Source organism: Girardinichthys multiradiatus, chromosome 15 (assembly GCF_021462225.1).
Source record: "Girardinichthys multiradiatus isolate DD_20200921_A chromosome 15, DD_fGirMul_XY1, whole genome shotgun sequence".
Taxonomy (NCBI): domain Eukaryota; kingdom Metazoa; phylum Chordata; class Actinopteri; order Cyprinodontiformes; family Goodeidae; genus Girardinichthys; species Girardinichthys multiradiatus.
The window spans coordinates 14652162-14678818 of NC_061808.1; the positions used below are offsets into that span (position 1 = coordinate 14652162).

At 38.2% G+C, this 26657-nt stretch overlaps 1 protein-coding gene across 11 annotated transcripts in view; it reads left to right on the plus strand.

The window, feature by feature from the left end:
• otofa (otoferlin a) overlaps positions 1-26657 on the plus strand; it is a 116941-nt gene that overhangs the window by 14590 nt on the left and 75694 nt on the right. For all 11 annotated transcript variants that reach the window (XM_047388526.1, XM_047388524.1, XM_047388527.1 and 8 more), the window contains exon 3: positions 20886-20974. In XM_047388526.1, the coding sequence (XP_047244482.1) occupies positions 20886-20974 (89 nt within the window). The remainder of the gene's footprint in view (positions 1-20885; positions 20975-26657) is intronic.

The window sequence follows — 26657 nt, forward strand, 5'->3', positions numbered from 1 at the left end:
ATGGTGTAGGGCCTCCTTTTGCAGCCAATACAGCATCAATTTGTCTTGGGAATGACATATACAAGTCCTGCACAGTGGTCAGAGGGATTTTAAGCCATTCTTCTTGCAGGATAGTGGCCAGGTCACTACGTGATACTGGTGGAGGAAAACGTTTCCTGACTCGCTCCTCCAAAACACCCCAAAGTGGCTCAATAATATTTAGATCTGGCGACTGTGCAGGCCATGGGAGATGTTCAACTTCACTTTCATGTTCATCAAATCAATCCTTCACCAGTCTTGCTGTGTGTATTGGTGCATTGTCATCCTGATACACGGCACCGCCTTCAGGATACAATGTTTGAACCATTGGATGCACATGGTCCTCAAGAATGGTTCAGTAGTCCTTGGCAGTGACATGCCCATCTAGCACAAGTATTGGGACAAGGGAATGCCATGATATGGCAGCCCAAACCATCACTGATCCACCCCCATGGTTCACTCTGGGCATGCAACAGTCTGGGTGGTACGCTTCTTTGGGGCTTCTCCACACCGTAACTCTCCCAGATGTGGGCAAAACATTAAATGTGGACTCATCAGAGAACAATACATGTTTCACATTGTCCACAGCTCAAGATTTGCGCTCCTTGCACCATTGAAACCGACGTTTGGCATTGGCATGAGTGACCAAAGGTTTGGCTATAGCAGCCCAGCCGTGTATATTTACCCTGTGGAGATCCCGACGGACAGTTCTGGTGGAAACAGGAGAGTTGAGGTGCACATTTAATTCTGCCGTGATTTGGGCAGCCGTGGCTTTATGTTTTTTGGATACAATCCGGGTTAGCACCCAAACATCCTTTTCAGACAGCTTCCTCTTGCATCCAGAGTTAATCCTGTTGGATGTGGTTCGTCCTTCTTGGTGGTATGCTGACATTACCCTGGATACCGTGGCTCTTGATACATCACAAAGACTTGCTGTCTTGGTCACAAATGCACCAGCAAGACGTGCACCAACAATTTGTCCTCTTTTGAACTCTGGTATGTCACCCATAATGTTGTGTGCATTTCAATATTTTGAGCAAAACTGTGCTCTTACCCTGCTAATTGAACCTTCACACTCTGCTCTTACTGATGCAATGTGCAATCAATGAAGACTGGCTACCAGGCTGGTCCAATTTAGCCATGAAACCTCCCACACTAAAATGACAGGTGTTTCAGTTTCATTGTCCAACCCCTGTATATCTATATATATATATATATATATATATATATATATATATATATATACATATATGTACAAGAACTCATCTACTGTAATTAATAGTGTGGCTATATAGTTTGCCTGTTTTTTATTCCCAGTTTTAAATACAGTTTTTCTGTGATGGCTTTAGAGTTTTGTTAGAGAACATTAGTGAACATAAAGCCTCACAAAGATCAAGGAACACACCAAACAAGTCAGGGACAAAGTTAGGTTATAAAATATCCAAAGCTTTGAACATCTCTCAGAGCCATTTTACGTTGATAATCTACAAATAATAATAATCCAGCTGCAAAGCCACCAAAACATGGCCTTGCACCAAAATATATAGGCCTGGAGAGGAGAATATTATTGAAGAAGCAGCCAAGAGCTCTATTGTAACTCTGGACGAGCTTCAGAGATCAACAGCTCAGATTGGTGAATCTGTTGACAGCACAACTATTAGTTCTACACTTCACATAACTCACATTTATCAAGAGTGGCAAGAAGAAACCTGTCCAGTTTGCAGTTCACCGCAAGCTATGTGGGGGACACAGCAACATGTGAATGAAGTTGTTCTGGTAAGATGTGACAAAAAATAAACTTCTTGTCCTTTGTGCAAAAATGCACATGTCACTTAATATACCATCACCACAATGGTGGTGATAGCATCATGCTGCTGCACAATGCTTTGCAAATATATTTACACAGCATTATGAGTTTGTGCAGTATTAATATTGCAAATAATTGTTTGGAATGTGGTACTTATATGCTAATATATTCCTACTGTCCTAAGTTTACATGTTGCATGTCAGTTATACATTTAGCCAGTTAAATGGAGTCTCAATACAGTAGATGCCCAAATCTGATTCGGATTACAATGCCCAGTATGCTAAAGTGCACAAAGAGTGCTAGAAGCATTTTAGCATTTAGAAGAAAGAAGCGAGGAGAATGTGGATTTATTACAACTGATACTGGCTTCACAATTTTTACCAATACTATTGCCATTGTATGATTGTCTAATATCGGTTAGCCCCGATGGGGATTTTTATTTTCTTTGGCCTCTTAGAGGCTGCAAAGAAGTTAAAACCTGCGAGGAGTTTAACTCTAAACATACAACCAGTGCTGTAGAGGGGCCTATTCAAAGCCCAGACCTAAATCAAATTAACAGTCTTTGGCTAGGGTTGAAAATGAATGTTCAAGGCTAGTCCAGACAGGCAGAGATTGAGCTATTTTTCAAATAATTTGCAAATGTTTTGGCCTCTACATGTGCAAATCCGGAAATCCCCCCAATAGACTTACAGCTGTAATTACCGTAAAACTATGTATCGTTTTCCTTCCATTGCAACTCTGCACTATTTTGTGTTGGTCTATCAAATACAATCCCAGTGGAGTACATTGGAGTTTGCAGTTCTGAAGTGACAAAATATGGAAAAGTTAAAGGTTGATGAATATACAGGTCCTTCTCAAAATATTAGCATAGTGTGATAAAGTTCATTATTTTCCATAATGTCATGATGAAAATTTAACATTCATATATTTTAGATTCATTGCACACTAACTGAAATATTTCAGGTCTTTTATTGTCTTAATACGGATGATTTTGGCATACAGCTCATGAAAACCCAAAATTCCTATCTCACAAAATTAGCATATCATTAAAAGGGTCTCTAAACGAGCTATGAACCTAATCATCTGAATCAACGAGTTAACTCTAAACACCTGCAAAAGATTCCTGAGGCCTTTAAAACTCCCAGCCTGGTTCATCACTCAAAACCCCAATCATGGGTAAGACTGCCGACCTGACTGCTGTCCAGAAGGCCACTATTGACACCCTCAAGCAAGAGGGTAAGACACAGAAATAAATTTCTGAACGAATAGGCTGTTCCCAGAGTGCTGTATCAAGGCACCTCAGTGGGAAGTCTGTGGGAAGGAAAAAGTGTGGCAGAAAACACTGCATAACGAGAAGAGGTGACCGGACCCTGAGGAAGATTGTGGAGAAGGGCCGATTCCAGACCTTGGGGGACCTGCGGAAGCAGTGGACTGAGTCTGGAGTAGAAACATCCAGAGCCACCGTGCACAGGTGTGTGCAGGAAATGGGCTATAGGTGCCGCATTCCCCAGGTCAAGCTACTTTTGAACCAGAAACAGCGGCAGAAGCGCCTGACCTGGGCTACAGAGAAGCAGCACTGGACTGTTGCTCAGTGGTCCAAAGTACTTTTTTCGGATGAAAGCAAATTCTGCATGTCATTCAGAAATCAAGGTGCCAGAGTCTAGAGGAAGACTGGGGAGAAGGAAATGCCAAAATGCCAGAAGTCCAGTGTCAAGTACCCACAGTCAGTGATGGTCTGGGGTGCCGTGTCAGCTGCTGGTGTTGGTCCACTGTGTTTTATCAAGGGCAGGGTCAATGCAGCTAGCTATCAGGAGATTTTGGAGCACTTCATGCTTCCATCTGCTGAAAAGCTTTATGGAGATGAAGATTTCATTTTTCAGCACGACCTGGCACCTGCTTACAGTGCCAAAACCACTGGTAAATGGTTTACTGACCATGGTATCACTGTGCTCAATTGGCCTGCCAACTCTCCTGACCTGAACCCCATTGAGAATCTGTGGGATACTGTGAAGAGAACGTTGAGAGACTCAAGACCCAACACTCTGGATGAGCTAAAGGCCGCTATCGAAGCATCCTGGGCCTCCATAAGACCTCAGCAGTGCCACAGGCTGATTGCCTCCATGCCACGCCGCATTGAAGCAGTCATTTCTGCCAAAGGATTCCCGACCAAGTATTGAGTGCATAACTGTACATGATTATTTGAAGGTTGACGTTTTTTGTATTAAAAACACTTTTCTTTTATTGGTCGGATGAAATATGCTAATTTTGTGAGATAGGAATTTTGGGTTTTCATGAGCTGTATGCCACAATCATCCGTATTAAGACTATAAAAGACCTGAAATATTTCAGTTAGTGTGCAATGAATCTAAAATATATGAATGTTAAATTTTCATCATGACATTATGGAAAGTAATGAACTTTATCACAATATGCTAATATTTTGAGAAGGACCTGTATGTACTTTGCAAGGCACAGTAAATAGAGATACTTCTATTCACTTTCCAAAGCCATTCTGTTAAAGCTGTGGGTGAATCCCATAGAGATACTTCTAATGTGCTGATATTACCCAGAGAGTTGTAAATCTTTCGAGCATTATTCAATATTGTTTTGTAAAGAAATTACCTGCAAAAGTTATGATTTGCAAAAAGCTAAATTCTTTCTAAATGCTTTTAAATCCTTCTCCCTGTGTGCTTATTGCCAGTCAGGGCCTTAGATTTCCAACAGTGCTGTTATAGGTACTCTAACTAATTCTTTTGATTCCTTCCAATAGTTATGAAAAAAGTATGAGGGTTTAAGTACTCCTTCTGCCAGATGAAGAAGTTGATTTTTTTAAGTAAAGGTTAGAGGATTTGAACTGCAGCAAATGAGAATATTCTAGGCAGCAGCACACTTCTATGTATTCCTTTGAGTCCTTCTGGTTATGGTTGGCCTGTCTTTATTTACCTTGGCTGCTGTGAGATTAGGGGAAATTATCTCGATCAGATTCTCACAAAATCCTCAAACACTGAACAAAAACAAGTTTTATGATGAACTGAAATGTGAAGGCTCATGCACAAAAAGCAGATGGAGGAAACAGAAATGAAATGGAAGTTGAGGATCAGAGAGAAAAGGGTTGCAGGAAAATCTGCAAAAGCCGAAGAGACAGAACAGAGCCGGAGGATAAATTCAGAGAATAAAATCTAGAAAGCAACAAGGAAAGCACCTTAAACACATCCAAAACCTCAGAGGATATGACTACTGTTTTTCCCCCAAAAAAAAAAGTTTTTCTTTGATCTACTAATGAGTACTGCTGCTTCCTTTACTGATAACCAGTTCTCTTGTTTTGGTTCTAATCAGGAAATTTAAAGACACACACACAAAAACAGCATGGAACACATAGTTATGCAATCCCACCTCAGATGTCATTGTTTTTGCAGAATGGGCGACATATAATATAAAATAGACTAGAAGATATACAAATATTTTTCACTGGAGCATGTACTGTTGCAATGGGTACAGAATGAATGACTTGCATTATAATCTCCTCTGAAGTTACAGCCAATTCTTCCACCTCCCTCCTGTAAAACTTGGGAGGTCATTAGCATCACTCAGCATCAATGCAGTGTCCAGTTTTCGCTTGGAATGACATGCTCTTCCTGTACTTTGAAGGATTGTGTAATAAGTGCGTGCAAGTGCGCAGGCATCTTTAGTGCTGCTGGTGTCCAGTTATTGTGCTCTTTTGACCCTTCCAAACATTCCTGATCTTTTCCCCTCCACCACTGTCTTCATCCTCATCTCTGGAACATTTGCATGTCTCATTGAGCTTCTGGAGTTGAGCACCATTAGCATATAGCTGTGTGTCTTTTTTGCTTTATGCATGGACTAGCAGAATCCCTTTGAACTAGTGTGCGCATAAGCTAGATGGGGAATCTGTATTCATTATTCAGTGCATGGTGAAGCTTTTAGCTGCAGAATGACAGGGCTTCCCCCTCAAAAGTTCGACATAACTGGAGCAGAGAACAGAGAGTCCTTCTCTGTCAGTGGCTCGCAGTGTTAGTTTAAGTGTGTTCTGCACATTTACAAATCTTTAATCAAAGAATGAGTTTGATTTATTTGGAGAAAAGGTAAAATAAATTTAAACTATGCACACCCGGGTTTGGGAACAATTACTGCATGTCAACATAATAAATATGGTCAATGCAGTCTTCCAGTTTTGAGTCTGAGCTTATAGTAGGAATTTTGGGGCTGTGTGACTCTGAAGACTGAACAATATGTTTTAATGGATTTACAGGGTATTGTGCACCTGCGTGATAGACAGTGCATAGACAATATGTTGTGAGATGTAAAATAAAAAAATATATTATAGCAGGAGGGAATGAAGAAACAGGTCTCTTTTGTTTAAAAACCTATTGTTTGCTAGCCTTTTCTGCCACGTTACATTATACAGTATATGAGTTTAATCACCTGGAAAATGCATACAATTTGGGAATTTGTTGAAATAGCTGATTCTGCCATTTGTCTCAGTTTGCTTTACTGGTGAAAGCCTTAACAGCCTGATGGACTCTCCGGTCTCCTGGGCGTGTTGTGGCTTACCGGAGTGTTATGACACCTCAATGAGCTCACTTCCAAACCACTTCCTGCACTGTCTGGATAATCACATTTAGAGCGAATTGAACAGATTAAAGCAAGACATGTCAGTTATAGAAGCCCACAATGTATCACTATCAAGAGGAAGTTTGAAACCAACAGACTCTTTATTCCATAAGAGTGATCGACTTCTAAGGTTCTTATTTCAGCTGATATGTCTCCAGCCAGGGTACTATCAGTAAAGAGGAGAAAAGTGGCAGTGGCCTCAGGATGGAGCACAAGTTTGAATCTTGCCAGTTCTGAAAATGGTTTTTGAAGTTCTCTAAATGCTCAGGGACGCTTCAGGGATGTGCTCTTCTATCTCTTCAGTAGTATGAATAAATGATGACCTGTGCAGAATATTTCATTTACAAGTATACAGTTGGATGGAAGCCAAGCATGGGAAAATGTGCCTTTAAAGTGTATAAAAAGGAGAATCTGAATTAAAACTAATCAACTGAAGTTTTGGGGATGTTTTTAAATAGTATTTGCAAAATTTAATTAAGTTATTCAATTCAATTCAATCTAAAAATACTTTATTAATCCCAAATGAAAATTAAATGTTGTAGCTCATATTATGCAGGTTTCTTCAAAGAGCCGTCGTAGATGCTGATGGCTGTGGGTAGACAGGGTCTCCTGTAGTGGTCTGTCTTACAGCAGATCTGAAGAGGCCTCTGACTGAAGACACTTTGCTGTTGTATGACAGTCTCATGAAGAGGATGCTCAGGGTTCTCCATAATGTTCTTCATTTTATTAAGAATCCTTCTTTGCACAATGATCTCCAGAGGTTCCAGAGGAGTCCCCAGAACAGAGCCAGCCTTTTTTATCAGCTTGTTGAGCTTTTTTAAGTCCCTGGCTATGATGCTGCTTCCCCAGCAGATGATGGTAGTAGAGATCACACTCTCCACAACAGACTTATAGAAGATATAGACATAAATTCAGGTAAAGGCATATAATTGTTTTACAAATAAGTGTGGTGTCTGAGATAATGAAAACCACAAAACTAGAAGCTGAAAGAAAAAACCTCACTAAGATAGACTGAAAATCTGAGATTGTGAGGGATGGTAAATATCTAAAAGTAGGTGTAAAAACACAGAAACACCCATGTGAAATAAACTTAATAATGCTTCACACAGAACAATTACAAAACTTGCAGACCATGGCAAATCATAATTTATATAGAGACACAGTAACACAATGCTATCATGCAGATACATAACTTTTGTAAAAAAAAACAAAAAAAAAACATGTTTTCTTTTTTGGTACTGTGCTATGAACTGGAACAAAAGTAGTAATATATTTCTGTTTGTGCATCTGTCAGCTTGTGCTCATGTGCATCAGCTTGTTACACCTCTGCTGCAACAAATCTATTTTACAGATGATCCACTGGGACAATAAAATCAGCCCAGAAACAAACATAAAAAACTATGTCTCCGTAGCAAGGAAAGTCTAACCAAAAAAAAAAAAAAAACAGAAAAAGTAGAAAACAGAAACTCCAAGCAAATTATGTTTGGATTAAAGCCTTTTTTTAAATAAAACTTATCTCTTGTAGTATATCAATCTGGTTTTCTTTTCCAAGGTAGAAAACTTGGAATTCATTTTCAGTTCAATCATTAGAAATCCAATAAAAATCAAATTGGATAAAGCTATTTTGTTTCTGCCAGTGATCTCACACTCATTACAAGAACACAGTCACATTTTATCAAGTTAAAATGCAATTGCACACAATCACATTCTGGCTCAAAAGTAAAAGATAAGCTGTAAAAAGAAGTCATTGTATTCCATTTAATCCTCAGTCAGATCCTAACCAAGCATGAGGTGACAGTGGAAAAGAAAGGCTCCCTTTTAACAAGAAAAATCCTGCAGCAAAATCAGGCTCCGGGTGGACAATCTGCTGCTTCAACTTGCAAAAGGCCAGGAGGACAAGCGAGAGATGCAAAAAACCAATGATGCAGTTGTGCAGAGTTAGTAACATTAATGGTATATGTTAACATCAAGAATAAAAAGGGATATGCAAGGAAAAGGTACACAGTGCTACAGCTGTGAACACTTGTGGCAGCATACAGTAGCTAAAAGCATTGCTCATGGGAATCAGTACTATTAGCTTTATTGAAAAGGCAAATTTTGTGTCTGCCTCACTAATTACTCACAAAGGTTCCACAAAAAAGGGAGCCGGATGATTAAAATCTCTGCTTTCTGTTCTATGTTAAGGAACTCTATGAACCACAAGTAAACCTGGAGTATGACAGCAAAGTGCTTTCTCGCTTGATCATTCAAGTAGATGTTTTGGTAGAATATCATTTTGATTTTAACAAAGAGGCAGTAAAGAGAAGCTAAAATGTATCTCTGCTTCCAAGTTCTTGCTGCAGCATTGTTATTAATTTGAAGACTTTTAAGTGAATCGTTGGGGCATCCTGATACTGAAAATATCCTAATGATAAAAAGATAGTCTAGCCTTGAAGTAACAAGTGCATGAACTAGTTTTCTGCATCCCTCTGAACAGGATGCTCCTAACGTTGCCAGTGTTATGTAAAGGAAGAAAGCAGTACTGGAATGTGGAGAGAAAATAACCAAGATAACTTCAATTCCTCACACTGGTTCTTGAAACTAACATAATGTTGTTCTAGGGAAAAATTATAAAAAGTTATTTGTGAGATGATTAAAATTTTTTGAGTACAAAGAGTCCTGTAACTTTTATTTAATGGAAGTATTACCTGACAGAAACATGAAAAAAGTGTCTTTTTTGACAACAAGATAATAACTATAAATAAAACTGATATTATAGAATGAACATTTGACTGTAATGTATGCAAATTTACCTTTTGTTTGTTCTTTTAGTAAAAAGGACTAAAAGACTTCCATGAATCATTGGACCTTTATATGTCTGGAAAAAAAATAATGTCAGGGCAACTGCTGTTCTTTTGCACATATATCTGTATTTATTTCTTATTTGGTCAAAGTGAAATAAAGTCATGTTGACCAAATTTAGGAACTTGATTTTGCCCTTGTGGCATATTTAAATAAAACCAAACTAAAATAAAGAAAAACAAAAATTTGACTATCTTAATAGAACTTTAATGAATTAGTTGAATACATTTATTGAACCTCTCTGCTCAGTTTCAAGATCAGAAATGCAATTGTTTTAACTTTATTTAATTGAGAAAGGTTCTTATTCTGTAATGGTAATACAGATACAAAGAAAGCATTCAATTTACTCTAAATTAGACTTAAAAATAATGGCAAAGCGTTGGAGTGGCAAAACAGAGCGGAGAATGAAAAGAAAAGTGGCCCAAAGAGCTTACATGGAAAAACTAAATTGAGTTGCTGGCGTGAACAGTTAAGTTGTGCTGTCAGTAAATGCAACAAGACTTTCACTGCGGAGTTAGCTTATCACTGATGCTGCTTGATCTTTGCTGTTGGGCACACACACACACACACACACACACACACAAACTGTGAATAGTGTGGGATACAGTTCAAGGAAGGCAAAAACATTGACCTTTCTAAGTCAGCTAAATCATTAAAAAATACTAGTTTTTAATGAAGTAGGAAGGCAACAAATGGTTCTTCCAAAGCAGTTCTGTGGAAGGATGTTCAGAAGTGCAGAACAATAAGTCCACAATTATCTGAGGAGCCTCTGCACTAAGAATCAGAGATGTATTTGCATATATAGCATTAACAGAGTCATGTTCAACAGAGTCTAGTTATTGGAAGATCAGTTGTCTGCTTTTTAAGGGCAATGTTGTTGTTCTGATTCCATCACAACGTATGTGCATATTATCCAGTGATGCAGTAACTGTACTGCATCTCCATGGTGCAAGAGGAGGTGGGTCACAAAGTAAAGCGTTAAAAGTGATCTTTGAGTGTTATTTAAACAGATAGAAATGCAAATGCATGACATCTAAATTAGCTTTTTCAATGGAAGAGATTAGTTAGAAAAGTAAGAGAAGCTTAGAATAGATACACTGTTCCTCTGATATGAGAGGATGTGAGGACCTGGTTCTATGTCTGTCTGTCTAATTTAATCAAAATCTCTTGCTGAAGACATTTTTTTTTCTTTTATGATTGTTCACTATGTACTTTCAGTGTGACAACACTCAGTGTTAAAAATCTTCCTCCCTGAAGTGATCTGTATGCACAGAGGGACATGTGACAAGCAACCTCTGGGTGCTACTTGTGTAAGCATGTGTATCTACATGTGTATCCATTCTAAAGTTGTTGTGCAACTGGAGCCCAAAGTAATTATGACAAGCCCCAATATCAGTGTCTGCTTTAATACTCACAAATACTTTTGTGACAAAACATATTTTGAAAGAGACCAATTCTAGTAACAGGAAGTCGCTTGTCAATGAGATTAGCTTGATGGACACATATGTAGGATTATTCTGCACAGAGATGCTGAAACATGCGCCGGTGTGAGCATTATTAAATAGAGCAGCAGAAACAACATCTGCCATGTTTGTTTCATCCATGGTACATTTGATCTAGCCACTTTATGCCTCATCTGGTGAAAAATAGCAAGCCTGCCAGATGCAATGACGCAAAAGTCAGGTAAAATACTACATGACCGATCTGAATGAGGTTGCTATTAAAATCATCAGCTATGTATCTAAGTTGGGACCACATATGAAAGTTGTCTAGGTCTGATTTAAAAACAATCTGAATTGTGCTACACTCAGGCTCATCTTATCATCTGAGCATTTAGCCCTTGTGGCAAGGCAGATTAGCTTGGAGGTTTTCAGGTAAGGGATCATGCCTGTCACTTTTAATCAGCGGTCCTGCTTTACAACATAGGTTTCATACAGTACTGAGAGTTAGAGAAAAGAAATCTGGGAAAAGCTATAAGAATAATTTAGACAAGGTCGAGATCTAAAAAAAGACTAGTGGTATTTTGTTTCTTTTTTACAGCAGAGCAGTGATTTCTGCTTTACAGATAACCATCTGACATGATTTCTAACCCACTTATATGTGATAAAGTCTGACTGAATGCCAGAAGCGGAGTATTGCAGCATTCTTACATCACTCAGTGTTTAAGGCAATTTACAGCTTCAAGTCTGTGTTGTACAGAGCATCAAGGAACAGAAGCACACTGTAATTTAATATTCATGCTTGTGTATGTTTCTGGATGTGCAGCAATGTGTCATGATAAGGCTACAGAAAGGCTCCGTTCTGTTTTCCCCACTAAACCAGATAGACTATGCATGTAAAACGAATGAATCAGTGATTGAGTCTAAATGCATTTAAAATCTGATGATGTAAGATTTTACATGAGATTGTCAAACCTAGGGCTAGTCACAGATTATGTTGGATGCATTCAGTTAAACTAAGTGTTGAATTAAGCTGTGTCATACAGTAACTGTGTTCGGTGGATGCTTACTCATTGTTATATGCTGACACAGTGTTTCTTTCCTTTCTTGTCAAATGTCACATCCTTTTTTCCATTTGCACACTTTTTACCATGTAAGTGGTTCAAAGGTCCAAAAGCCAATGGGAAAGCAGTTATAAAACCCATGCTTTTAAAGGGCATATATAATATTTTACAACTTTTCTTTTGCAGTTGTGTTTGGTCATGCTAACTATATAAATATTCATGCTGAAAATCAATAAATGTGTGAAAAAGAGTGAAAGAAAAAAGCAAATACAAGAAAGTATTATGTTTAATACTTTTTAGTATTTACAGGTTTTCTGGCTGTAAAATGCTTGTCTTCTTATAAACTACAGTGTTTATAGTACCATGTAATTCTCCTTTCTCAATCAGTCTGCTTATTGTTATTGTTGTTGTCATTACCCCATTACACTCTTGCATTCTTATCACTAAAAACAAAATATATGAAGAGGTCATAGATTTAAATGTGTTTAGCATCCAAAGAACAGCAACAAAAATATGTTAATCATTGAGAGTATTCTTGGGCTTTGAAAAAACAAGAGCAACCATTGTTTTCTACGAAAATGAGCTGCTTACGTCCCCTTAAACGATAGGTATCTACCGTCAAGAAATCAACCCATTTTGCCTTTGAAGTAATTCTGACCCAAGTAGAATAAAAAAAAAGTTTTTATTTTTAATCTATGACTGTTAAATAAACGTGGATCTTAATGAAAACAATAATAAAACATCACTGAAAGGTTCATTTATTTTGATAATTCAAACCAGTGTGGAGTGGTATAATATTTAAAGCATTTATTTCTGTTAATTTTGATGAGTATGTCTTACAGCTAATAACAATTTCATAAGACCTATAAAAATTAGTTGAACATAAATGTAACCTCTCACTGTCATGGGGAGGATGGATGACTTAACTGTTGTCCGACACTTGTTCTCTGACACTGTCCACCAGAAGAAGTAAACACAACTGTTGGCTGAATGCTATAGATAAGCATTTCAATGGAAAGTTGAGTGGAAGGAAGTGTGGTTGAAAGAGGTTCACAAATAACAAGGATAACTGCAGCCTTCAGAGGAGTGTTATTCAAAGTCTATTCAAGAGTTTGGGAGAGATTTACAAAGCGTGGACTGCGACTGGATTCCACAGTCAAAGAGCTTTAAGAGGCACCACACTCAGACTTATCCAGAACAGGACAATAACTATTGAATTCAGGGTGTCATATCTGAGAGCAAATGGACTAGATTTGTACTCAGTGGTCACAATTTCTGCTTTTGGATGAAAATAAACATTGCATTTAATTTGGAAATCAATGTCCTAACATCTAAAGGAACATTGGAGAGGAACAGATTCCAAGTTACTTGAGGTGAGCCATGTCACATGCTAGTGTTGGTTCGCTGTGTTTTATCAACTCAAAGTCAGCACAGCCGATTACCAAACATTTCTAAATCAGCTGACAAGCTTTGGAGATACTGATTTGAACATTGAGCAGGACATGGCACCTGCCCCTACTGCCAAAAGCACCAACACCTGCATTAATGACAATGTTATTACTGTGATTAGTTGGCAAGCAAACTCATATGACCTCATCCTTATAGTGAGTACCGTCAAGAGAAAGACAAGAGACACCAAACCTAACAAAGCAAACAAGCTTAAAGCAACTTGGGCCTCCTTAAGACCTCTGCTGAACCACAGATGGATCACTTCCATGCCTCACCACATTAATGCAGTAATTCATGCAAAAGGAAGCCCAACCACAAATTGAGTGCATATTCTGTACAGAACATTCAACATTTGTTTATTAACAATGCTTTTTTATTGCTTTTGAGTTCATTTTGGTTGTGGAATTTGATCATTTTTCTTGTGTTCTGTTCATTCTGTAGTGATTTAGATTCTGTTTTTAGTGTTACTTTTAGGTTTTGGTGTAGTAGGATCCTTTGGTGTCCTGTAGATCCCCTCAGATCCTCAGTATAGTCCCTCACCCAGCTGCTTTGCTACAATTTAACAATGGTTAAGCCTTACAAGATTTTAATGGGTTATCGCAATGGGATTTTAGCTCTGTACTGTATAGTTAATCACTAGAGGCAAAGTGTTTCTTCCTGTTACACTACAGAGATATGGTTTTTGGATGCAATACAATGAAAAAGGAACTATCATAGCACATAGGTAGAGCCTAATAGACTTTAAACTATGCATATCATAAACCTAAAGTTGAAACACCGGTTTATAGGCAGAAAAAAGGTAAGATTGGGATTTTGATTTCATATCTTCATACTATAGAAGAATTGCTGTGTATTGTGAAAACACAGATTGAAATCAGTTGTTCTCTAGGGAAATTAACATTACCCTGTGTTCATCATGTTGATAAACCAAACATAATCTCATTATGGTGTGCATCATTTGAGCCTATGTGTGCCCTTCACTAGCTGTGTGTGCTGTCAACATTAACACCATGCTGGGGGCTTACTTTTCAGCATCTAAATCACACAGGGGGAGATTTTGTTATAAAGTAGATGCAATGCAGTTGAGTTAGTTGATATATGCTGACAAGCTGTTCGAAGCTTCTAAGTGTTTGAGTGGAATGGTTGAAGGCTCAGAAAGAGGCAACAGTGCTGGCCTCAGTTGGTTAGAGCTTGGGAAAAAACACACACTGCAGATCCTCAGGGTAGAAAGCACAGCTTAATGAGGGACACACATGGGCATACACAGAAGGTCTAACAGTAGCAGGTGGGAACCCCAGGATTCAGTAATAGGACAGTCCTGATGGATCTGTTGCCCGACAGCCTCCAGTGTTTTTCTGACTGAGACGCCAAAAACAGTTGGACGTCAATGAGTTTTAAATCACCTCTGCAACTTTTACACATCTGCACTCATGCACTTGTTTCAATCATAATACTGTAATTAAAAGCAGTTTATTGAATGCTATCCAAAAGGTAAATTTGTCATCCTTTCGAGTTTTTGTAGTGAGATATTTTGTTCATGTACGTAATCATACAGTCATGTACTTGTTATTTCATGTGATAGATCAGCAAACCCCAATGCAGCCAATTGCCTTCAGAAGTCATCTAGTTAGTAAATAAAGTTGATGTGTGTGTGATCTAATTTCAGTAGAAAGTTGGAGAACATTAATTAACAAAGAGCATCATGGAGACCAAGAAACACAGTTGACAGGTGCAGCACATAGTTGTGGAGAAGTTTAAAACATGGTTCAGTTATAAAACAATATTTAAAGCTTTGAAGATCTCACACAATACTGTTCATTCCATTGTCTGAAATTGGAGATAATAAGGTACAACTTCATTCCCACCAAGACATGGCTATTCATCTTTACTGACAAGCAAGGTTAACCAGGAGAGCATTAATCAAAGAAGTTATCCAAGAGACCCATGGTAACTCCTGTGGGCTGCAAAGATCCACAACTAAAGTGGAAGAATCTGTTGACAGATCAGCTATTAGTCATACATTAAGCAAATCTGGTCTTTATGAAAGCTTAAGCTAGACGAAAAAAAAAAAAGTTCTGCTTGCAGCCATGTATGGGATAAACCTTCTGACCTACATGCAAACCAGTATGAGTGGAGCACAACTAAAACTGCACATTACTCACACCATATCCATCCTCACACATGGTTGTTGCAGCATTATGCTGTGTATGCTTTTTCTGCAGCAGGGACATGGATCCTGGTCAGAGTTGATGGGCTACTGGATGAGCTACATAGAGTACAATCCCTGAAGAAAACCTGATAGAGTTTAAATTACTTCAGAGTATGGTGAAGGTTGATCTTCAGTAGGATGATAGTTAAAGAGGTAGTTTTGAAAAAAGCATATGTATAAAGTGTAGATTTAAGTAAGAACATGTGGACTTGAAAATTGTTCACAGTCTCTCTTTAATTACACTAAGCTTGAAATGTTTTACAAAGCCTAATGGCCAAATTTAAGTACATAATTAATTTCTAGATTTTCAAGATCTGCAAAGCCTGTTAGAGATACACCCCAAAAGACTTTCAGTTGTAATTTCAGCAACAGATGTTTCTAAACATTGTTGATTATCTAGGGACACTGCAAATACATGGGCAAGTCTGTGGATTTAATGTACCAAAAGTGAAAAAAGGGCTGATTTTTTATTTTTATTTGCAAGACACTGTAATAATCAAGGGAAACAAGAAAAGACTGCAATCAAAAAATCTCTTAATTAAATTTGCATTCACAAATTGTAACCCACATCAACATCTGCTGATAAACTAGGCATTTCCGAATCCTCGTTTATTTAGGATTCCAGACTTGGATGTGTTTGTCAAATATGCAGTCATGTAACACACCATTTAATCCCTTTTGATCCATTTTATTGCCTCAGAACATTAAAACAGAACTGTTCAGAAGAGTAGATTAAAAACAGGAAACTTCTGCTTTGTAGAATATGTGTACTCCTGTATTCTTTACATTGTTTTATAATGGCAACTCAATAAAATGTGTGTTGCTGCAATATACTATATGAAGAGCAGCAACATTTTTTAGATTTTCTTGTCAGTGAGTCATAGTGAGTCATAAAAACATCATTGAGAGTCTTTGAAGGTAAATAAAATGTGAAATCTTTTATTTTCCCACTCATCATAACCAGGGTTTCACTCAAGAATATAAAACATTATTAATGGAGTACAGTTTCTTGTTTTATCTTACAGGAAGAGAGCTGATTAATATTCTCATTTGGTTTAATGTAACCAGAGATGTTTAAAATGATAAATAAAGCATTGAAATATTTTGCTTCTTTCAGAACAACAGCTCTGCCTTTGGCATAAATATTTACATGTTTAACAACTCTGCAGGGTAACAGATTGACAATAGGTGAAAAAAGATTTACTGTGATTTATCTTTTTGTCTGACTAAACATCCCAGAAGAAGATATATTTGGCTGTCATGTCTCTATTTATTAGAGTTCTTCTAGTTTCATAACAGATAAATACATAGGTAGCCCCAATTCTGTTACACAAACTAGAAGCTTTTCTTTTTACTAATTAGTGGCATTGCATGAAATATAAGATGTATTGAGAGCTAATCATATGCCTTTGGTTTCCTAAGTTGCCTGAACATTTGAACAAGAGATGTTTTTACTGAATTAATTGAATTGTTTATCACATGGGACTTCAACACATGGGCTGAAGATGAAAACAATTATTAAAGTACCAGAAGCATTGAAAATGTTTCATTAAGAGTTCTGTTGACATAGTCTCAAGAAAACTGCTGTACTGTTGATCTGCGATTCACACATTGGTAAGGTAAAACCTTCAAAAACTATTGCACAGATATGCAAATGTATATTTGTGCCCAGAGGAGTTATAGTAAAAGCTTGCACAAAGCATATTGAGAACTCTGGGGTTTTTTTACCAAACAATTAGGTGTATGCCGTGTAGTCTTAAATCAAATTGTTCAGTGTACATCACGAAATATTCATACAATACACACATTAAAGCAAAACACAACATTTATAGAAAATTCAATCCAAACAGTTCTAATTGTGGTATGAAATGTAAATGAAACATAACATTTACATTATTCTCCATTCATTTTGCTTTTCAGAGATTAGCAAATCTACTTTATGACTATTGATCCATTTTTATATGACATAAACAGTTACTTTGCCTGCTTCCACGAGCAGTAAAATGCTTCTGCCTTTTCACCTAACTGCTCTCATCCTAAACATATTGTGGAATGGGATTGTCATGATAATAAAATTTCAACCTTAATACCAAGAAAATGACTAAGAATACTAAAGACTAAAGAATATAGTACTTTCTAATAAAGGTGAGAAAAGTATAACCGATAACAGGATAACAATACTATTTTCAGCATCCACTTTGGAATAAAATACATGTCAGCTTAAAAATTTGGCTTTTCTGTATGTCAAAACAGTAGACAAGATAAAACTTGCAAGAAGTATTAATATCTTTAATGGAAATGTATACCCTTGATTCAGCTGAACAAGTAACTGGAAACAGGAATCTGGTCCATGTGCATGTATTCAGCAACAGAGCTGATCACTGTCTGTGTTTCTGGTCATTTTCCACACTATTTTCTTTGTTGATCTAATAGAATCAGCATGGTTTTTTGCCACAGGTTCTGACTTCTGACCTGATTTTTCTCCATTCTGGCTGCCAATGTAATTCCAAATAACTTATTATTATTATAAATTATTTGCATTGAAGCATAATATTGATTTACTCGTACTTGTACTGGTCGTCTTCCGCTTTATCCCGGACCGGGTTGCGGGGGCAGCAGACTCAGCAGAGACACCCAGACGTCCCTCTCCCCAAACACCTCCTCCAGCTCTTCCGGAAGGAGCCCAAGGCGTTCCCAGGCCAGCCAAGAGAAATAATCCCTCCAGCGTCTCCTGGGCCTCTTCCTGGTGGGACGTGCGTGGAACACCTCCCGAGGAAGGCATCCAGGAGGCATCTGATATAGATGCCCGAGCCACCTCAACTGGCTCCTCTCGATGTGGAGGAGCAGTGGCTCTACTCCGAGCCCCTCCCGGATGGCCGAGCCCCTCACCCTATCTCTAAGGGAGTGCCCGGCCACCCCACGGAGGAAGCTCATTTCAGCCGCTTGTATCCGGGATCTCGTTCTTTCGGTCATGACACAAAGTTCATGGCCATAGGTGAGGGTAGAAACGTAGACCGACCGGTAAATCGAGAGCTTCGCTTTTTGGCTCAACTCTCTCTTCACCACAACGGACCAGCACAGCGTCCCCATTACTGTGGCAGCTGCACCGATCCGTCTGTCGATCTCCCGCTTCATTCTTCCCTCACTCGTGAACAAGACCCCGAGATACTTGGAACTCCTCTGCTTGAGGCAGGAACTTCCCTCCAACCTGAAGAGGATAAGCCACCCTTTTCCGGTCGAGAACCATGGCCTCGGACTTGGACGAGCAGATCTTCATCCCAGCCGCTTCACACTCGGCTACGAATGCGGATCAAACTCCTGCTCCGCTTGCACAGAGACTGTATGGTCCCTAATAAAGGGCCCCCGATTCCATACTCCTGGAGCACCCCCCCACGGGGCACCACGATGGACACAGTCAAATGCCTTCTACAGGTCCACAAAACACATGTGGACCGGTTGGGCAAATTCCCATGAACCCTCGAGTACCCTGTAGAGGGTATAGAGCTGGTCCAGTGTTCCACGGCCAGGACAAAAACCACACTGCTCCTCCTGAAGCTGAGGTTCGACTATCGGCCGGACTCTCCTCTCCAATACCCTGGCGTAGGCCTTACCAGGGAGGCTGAGGAGTGTGATCCCCCTGTAGTTGGAACACACCCTCCGGTCACCCTTCTTATGAAGGGGGACCACCACCCCAGTCTGCCAGTCCAGAGGCACTGTCCCCGATAGCCACGCAATGTTGAAGAGGCGTGTCAACCGTGTCAGCCATGAGCCCCACAACATCCAGAGATTTGAGGTACTCAGGGCGGATCTCATCCACCCCCAAACGCTGCCTAACCACCACAATATTGATTTAATGTTTAAATATACATACAGTTAAGCTCTAATTTATTATTATGTTTTGTAGCATTGATCCATCCAAAAGTTGTAGGATAGTAGGTCTTGTGGACTAAACGTAGGCATTCCTTTCTTATTATGGTTTTAGGGATTTTTGTGTCACTTAGAATTCGTTATGAAAATATCTAATTCTTAATATGTCAAAATAATGTGGAGCCTTTTCTTACTCCATGTTTTCTTGTGGTTACACTTAACCTTATCCCTGAATATTATTCAAGTAAAGGAAGTAAATTTGAATAATAGATGATTTAAAGAAAAATAGAGAGGATGTGGTTAGGATGTTGTTTTCTTGCTTGTTTCAGTCTGCATGGTCTCTCCTTTACTCTGAACTTTATTGTAAAAGGTCCAAAACATTTAATGTTACAGAAAATTTTTATTTGTTAGATGGACAATCCCTAAAATGCAGTTTTGCAAGTTTTGCAGCCAAAAAAAAAAAGCCTGTATCTGTTTTTCTAAATGGGTGCGAAAAATCTTGTTAGTATGATGATTCGGTGAGTATTTGGCTGATAAAATCACAAACAGTAGACAAACAACAGGTATCAGGAGTTGGGTTTGAAGTTTGGTTAAAAAGGTATAGCTGCATTTTTCTCATTATTTTCTTTATTGACATTGTATTTGATGTGCAGTACAGTTATTACCTACAAGTGAGCTAAATTAATAATGACGGAGAGACAACGGGATTGTGTGGCCGAGAGATTTTGTGAATGTTGAGAGCTGTGTTGCACCAAAAGTGTTCTGATTCATTAGGAAGTTACTGAACTGCGGTAAATAATGATTTTTGTCTTGCCTGCTTGAAAACGTTTACTGATTGTGCATGTGTAAATATAAGTATAAAATGCATGTGATGAGTGGATTTTGTTGTAAATATTATATCCACTTAACACGCAACCCATTTGCCATGTCCTGTACTGTATTTTTCTCATCCTTCATAGTGACTAACAGAATATAAAGTCACACACTTTAGTCTTTGATAGCTATTGTTTAAGAATGCCTTGATTGGACACTTAGGATTAAATTGAAACATTGCAAAATATAAACAACAAATAAAATAAAAGTATGGAGCAAATATGTGCAGCGAGGAAGTGAACTCTCCAAATAAGTACATACTGAGAACTATGTAACTATCAGTGCTAAGCAACTGAGTTGGCTGAACTGCTCAAGTCTTTTGAAAACGTTAGCATGAAGCTGTGTTTTATGGGTTGTACTTAACAGTGACAAACCCTGATGAAGGCCACAATGTGTTGATTTGTTAATAAAGTCTATTTGAAGTAAGGGAAGTTATTAAGTTGAAGTAGCTTTTATTTGAGATCTTTTGAATTTTGATGTTGTCAGTGTCAATTTTATTAGCACCTGCTGGCACAGCATACGTATTACAGTAATTTGTTAGCTGAATATCAAAGTGTAAACACAGATTTTTACAGAAAACCATCTGTAGAATAGTGTAGTAGCATCAATAGATAGTATTTTTTAAACTATTTCTCATATTTTGCTGCTAATCTTTGGTAACCCTTGATATTCTTTCTCTGTTCCAGACTTTTCGGTGGCCCATTGCCAGCAGACTTGATGAAAATGAGATGTTGGAGATCCAAGTGTACAATTATAGCAAAGTCTTCTCAAATAGGTGAGTTTCAGGCTCCTACTCCAAGCCTTTCTTTTTTAAAACTACACTCAACTCACAGCATGGTTTAGTCTAATATTATACGCAGTACCGCAGTTTTATTTGTACCACCACTCGGTGTCTGATATTAGAATAGATGGTGGCCTTTTTTTCTAAAAAAGAAAGTAAACACAGTAAAAGTGTGTTTCTAAATCAGTGTCTTATATGCTGTGCTAATATTACGATGAAAAAATATAAACCCTGAACAATCTTTAATGGGGACAAATCTTCCGAAATCAACGTATTTAGCCCTTAAATACATTTTGTTGTGTACTTGGAGTCTTGGAGTATTTTCAATTAGTTCACTTTTCTCTATTCTCTATTAGGGTTTTGTAGCTGTTGCGTCACAGTATATGCTGCAGAACTGCTTAACAAGGTCATTGCCTTCCGGCTGACAGATTCGCATATCCGCCATTTTTATTTCTCGCTGCAGTTTTGTCGTTCAAGCTCAAGTATGCGGAAGTTGCAAGTCGATAAGTCTAAATGTTTGGTTGTTCACTGTATTAAAAGAGCCTGTAGAGCTCCAATAATCAGGAATGCAGACCAAAGCATTGCAGTTCCACTTTATATAGACTAAAACTGAATGATTTAAGCATGAAAAGATAGGATTTAAAAGCATGATGTGTCCCCTTTAATAAAACCTCTTATTGGCAGGTTGGTGCATGAATTCTGGAAAGCTCAGGCACATTTAAAAAATCTAAGGGGTACCAGAATCCATAGGACTCAGAATTTACTTTTTCTCATTCAACAGCATTTCAGATTAAATCATTCTTAGTTTTGGCGCCTTGGTTGTCTTTAAGTGTCAGCTTGTGACCAACTCAGACCGATGCATGGTGTGTGTCTCTAAACTAAGGGGGCGAATGAGCTCGAATCCCTCGAGAGCTTGAGTTAAATGGATTAAATTGCCTGTGTAACATTGTAAACCACTGAGCTTGACATGAGTCACTTTCACATCAACAGGTTGCTTGAAGTAATGAAACAGCAATTCAGCCTCTGTAATTGGCACATTTGTCATGTCACACTGTCCAAACAGTCATCAAAAACACAGTGTGATGTAGTAGAGTTTAATGCTTAAATTCTGTGAAGTATGTGTGTGTTTTTATCTGCTTTACCTGCAGTGCATGCTAGTCTAAAAGTCATTTTTATACAGTCATGACATGTTCACTTATAAAAATGTATTACACTCTTCATTTATCCATAGAGGCTTTTTTAACACACACAGCCTCACATTTACCCTCTGCATTTGACCCACATATGAATGTAAACACACAATGCAAACAAGGAGCTAATAAAGGCAGACTAGAGGCTTTGTTTAATATAGAAATAATTAAAGCTCCCTAGCACTCAGTGACACCAGTGGTGGGAATAATAAAAATAATCTAAACTATTATCTTAATAATGTAGAATCACATTAAAACAGACATTATTATGCATTTGTTCGATGAAAGAAAGTACATTTTTGAGTTCTCTTTCATACAGCCCACAATTTTGCGTCACCAGTTAGAATGATGAACTGCATTAGAGTGGAGGCAAATCAATCATTTTCTATTTCTTAAATAATTGCAGACATACAGTTTATGTTCAAAATAATAGCAATCTAACAGCACTAACCAGATCAGATTTACCAGTCAATGTAGTAGAGTAATAAAAAACCAACAGATCCTGTGTAATTTAATCATTAATTGAAAGGTAAATGCTCAAAATAAGAGCAGGGTTTTGTTCATTCAATAAGGTAACTTATTCTGTGAAAAACCAGGTGACCAAGATTTAAGGACAATGGCAGCAAATGTTGTACATGCTAATTATGGAGCACTCCCAGCACTCTGGGTTTGGCCCGACTAAAAGAACATGAACAGGGTACATTAAATATAAAGTTGAATGGAGAGGGAATGATGTACTAATAAGTGCAAAAAATGATATGACACTCAGCTAAAATGGTCAAGGAAATGTTTAAAATGGAAACCAAAAGCCAAAAACTTACAAGTGGATAGTGGCTAAAATGGCAAAGACCTGGCTAATGATCAGCTCCAGGTGATGAAAGAAGGTCCACAGTTAACTGTGAGTAGCAAATAAAAGACGGCTTCAAGCAAATTGGTCGGCTTTATCCAACACTAATGCAACGGATTTCTCTAAAACAGTGGTTATGCAGCTAAATATTAGTTCAGTGATTTGTAGGTAACTTTTTTAAACTCACTGCTACTATTTGAAAAAAGTCAGCAACTATGCTGTAAAAACCAAACATTCCTCATAATTCTTGGTGGTATTTGTGTGTACTCTGTTAGCTTTGTATGTTGTCACACAGAAATATCACTAGAGAAGCATTTCTTTGTTGTATTAGACATAGTAACCCTGAAGGACAACTATGGAGGTTTTACGAACAGAAAACATGGATGATTTATTTCACAATTTTGTTTTGTTTGTTTTTTTCAAGCTGTTGTTAGATTTGCTTTTAGTCACTTTCTAATTTGCTGTTCTAATCTTTAATCCAGTCTTTGTTTTCTAAGAGTTAGGTATCACAACTACAGGTCCTTCTCAAAATATTAGCATATTGTGATAAAGTTCATTATTTTCCATAATGTCATGATGAAAATTTAACATTCATATATTTTAGATTCATTGCACACTAACTGAAATATTTCTAGTCTTTTATTGTCTTAATACGGATGATTTTGGCATACAGCTCATGAAAACCCAAATTTCCTATCTCACAAAATTAGCATATCATTAAAAGGGTCTCTAAACGAGCTATGAACCTAATCATCTGAATCAACGAGTTAACTCTAAACACCTGCAAAAGATTCCTGAGGCCTTTAAAACTCCCAGCCTGGTTCATCACTCAAAACCCCAATCATGGGTAAAACTGCCGACCTGACTGCTGTCCAGAAGGCCACTATTGACACCCTCAAGCAAGAGGGTAAGACACAGAAAGAAATTTCTGAACGAATAGGCTGTTCCCAGAGTGCTGTATCAAGGCACCTCAGTGGGAAGTCTGTGGGAAGGAAAAAGTGTGGCAGAAAACGCTGCACAACGAGAAGAGGTGACCGGACCCTGAGGAAGATTGTAGAGAAGGGCCGATTCCAGACCTTGGGGGACCTGCGGAAGCAGTGGACTGAGTCTGGAGTAGAAACATCCAGAGCCACCGTGCACAGGCGTGTGCAGGAAATGGGCTACAGGTGCCGCATTCCCCAGGTCAAGCCACTTTTGAACCAGAAACAGCGGCAGAAGCGCCTGACCTGGGCTACACAGAAGCAGCACTGGACTGTTGCTCAGTGGTCCAAAGTACTTTTTTCGGATGAAAGCAAATTCTGCATGTCATTCGGGAATCAAGGTGCCAGAGTCTGGAGGAAGACTGGGGAGAAGGAAATGCCAAAATGCCAGAAGTCCAGTATCAAGTACCCACAGTCAGTGATGGTCTGGGGTGCCGTGTCAGCTGCTGGTGTTGGTCCACTGTGTTTTATCAAGGGCAGGGTCAATGCAGCTAGCTATCAGGAGATTTTGGAGCACTTCATGATTCTATCTGCTGAAAAGCTTTATGGAGATGAAGATTTCATTTTTCAGCACGACCTGGCACCTGCTCACAGTGCCAAAACCACTGGTAAATGGTTTACTGACCATGGTATCATTGTGCTCAATTGGCCTGCCAACTCTCCTGACCTGAACCCCATAGAGAATCTGTGGGATATTGTGAAGAGAACGTTGAGAGACTCAAGACCCAACACTCTGGATGAGCTAAAAGCCGCTATCGAAGCATCCTGGGCCTCCATAAGACCTCAGCAGTGCCACAGGCTGATTGCCTCCATGCCACGCCGCATTGAAGCAGTCATTTCTGCAAAAGGATTCCCGACCAAGTATTGAGTGCATAACTGTACATGATTATTTGAAGGTTGACGTTTTTTGTATTAAAAACACTTTTCTTTTATTGGTCGGATGAAATATGCTAATATTGTGAGATAGGAATTTTGGGTTTTCATGAGCTGTATGCCAAAATCATCTGTATTAAGACAATAAAAGACCTGAAATATTTCAGTTAGTGTGCAATGAATCTAAAATATATGAATGTTAAATTTTCATCATGACATTATGAAAAATAATGAACTTTTATCGCAATATGCTAATATTTTGAGAAGGACCTGTACATGGTTGGGCAACCTCTAAATTTGTGTCACCAATGTTTGACACCAGATTTTCATCATCCTTATTTTCAGAATCCAGATCAGCTTTACTGGCCAAGTTTGTATGTACAAACAATGAATTTGACTTTGGTTTCAAGTGCTTGCAGAATACAAGCATTAAGTATAAATATATGAACTTTATAGGAAATAAAATAAAGGTAAATTAATATATGTACAGCCATTTTTTATATATAAAGAAAAGACAAATAAAAGCAGGTTGTTATAGTGCAAAAATGCTTATTTTGTTTCACAACAGTCCCCACACCTCCAGTCCCTGCTAAACCAGCACAAGCGCCTGGGCAGGAGCAAAAGAGGACCACACTGTGACCCCCGACCAAGTCCACCCCCGTAGTATTACATGTGTGTCTGTGGTAATTTAAAATGCTTCAATGAATGCAGATGTATTTGTATAAAGTGCATTAAAATTGGGGTTGTGGCTGTGGTCTGCAAGACTCTAAAAAACTGCACAGCATTTGTAATGTAAAATATTGGACAAGAATTGTTGTTTTAACTTTGTTTACCCATTTTTTGTCAGAGTTTGGATTCTGTCTGTAGCTGCTACCAGCGCCATAGGAAGAGAGAGTTACGACACTCTTTGAACTCACCGATAGGCGGTCACGTGGTTCATGTAGCTCTCAATAGTTCCAAACATCTCAGCGGTGTCAGTCAGGTTGAACGGCTTCAGGCGCGACATAACGCAAAAAGCGAATTTTTTCACTCTTTCCTGTGACTTTTGGTAATTAAATAATAATGAACTGATTACTGGCTACTAAATCATAATTTGAAAATCCAAACAGAAGTAACAATACCTAATATAAGTGCTCTTTCTGATGTCCTCCACATGATAGCACATGCTAGCATGGGAATGCTATAACTGTATTCTGTGCCAGCAGCTAAGAGCTCTGATCAAACTTACCTTCGGATCTACATCCTATACTACGTGGAAAGATCTATTGCCTATGTATTTAAAAAAATATCCAAATATTACAGATGGAAAATGAGCAGAATTAAAATTGTATTTGAAAATTAAAAAACTTTTAAATGAATGAGGAAAATATGTAGCTGTATGAAAATATGACTGAAGACCTGGGATGAATTCTTAATTTTTTTAGAAGATATAATTATGCTATTTTTTGCTGTCATGTGAACTGAGTACTTGTATCTATAACAGAGTTGTTTGTGACTGTAGTCTGACAACTGTTGTAAAATTGTAATTCATTGACTAAAATGTTCATTTAATTGAAACTGTAGTTAAAATTGTATTAGATGACAAAACAACTGAATTGTGCAAAAATAAATGACCAAACAATTTATTGTACGATATGTAAAATGCAAAACTAGCTTTAATAAATAAGTGCTTGCACTACCATTTATACAGTTTATTAATTACATCTGCACCAATAAACTGTATCTGATCAAATCTGGACAAGGTAAAAATGTGCCCAAGTCCGAATGAGGGTTCATCCTCCTTGGCA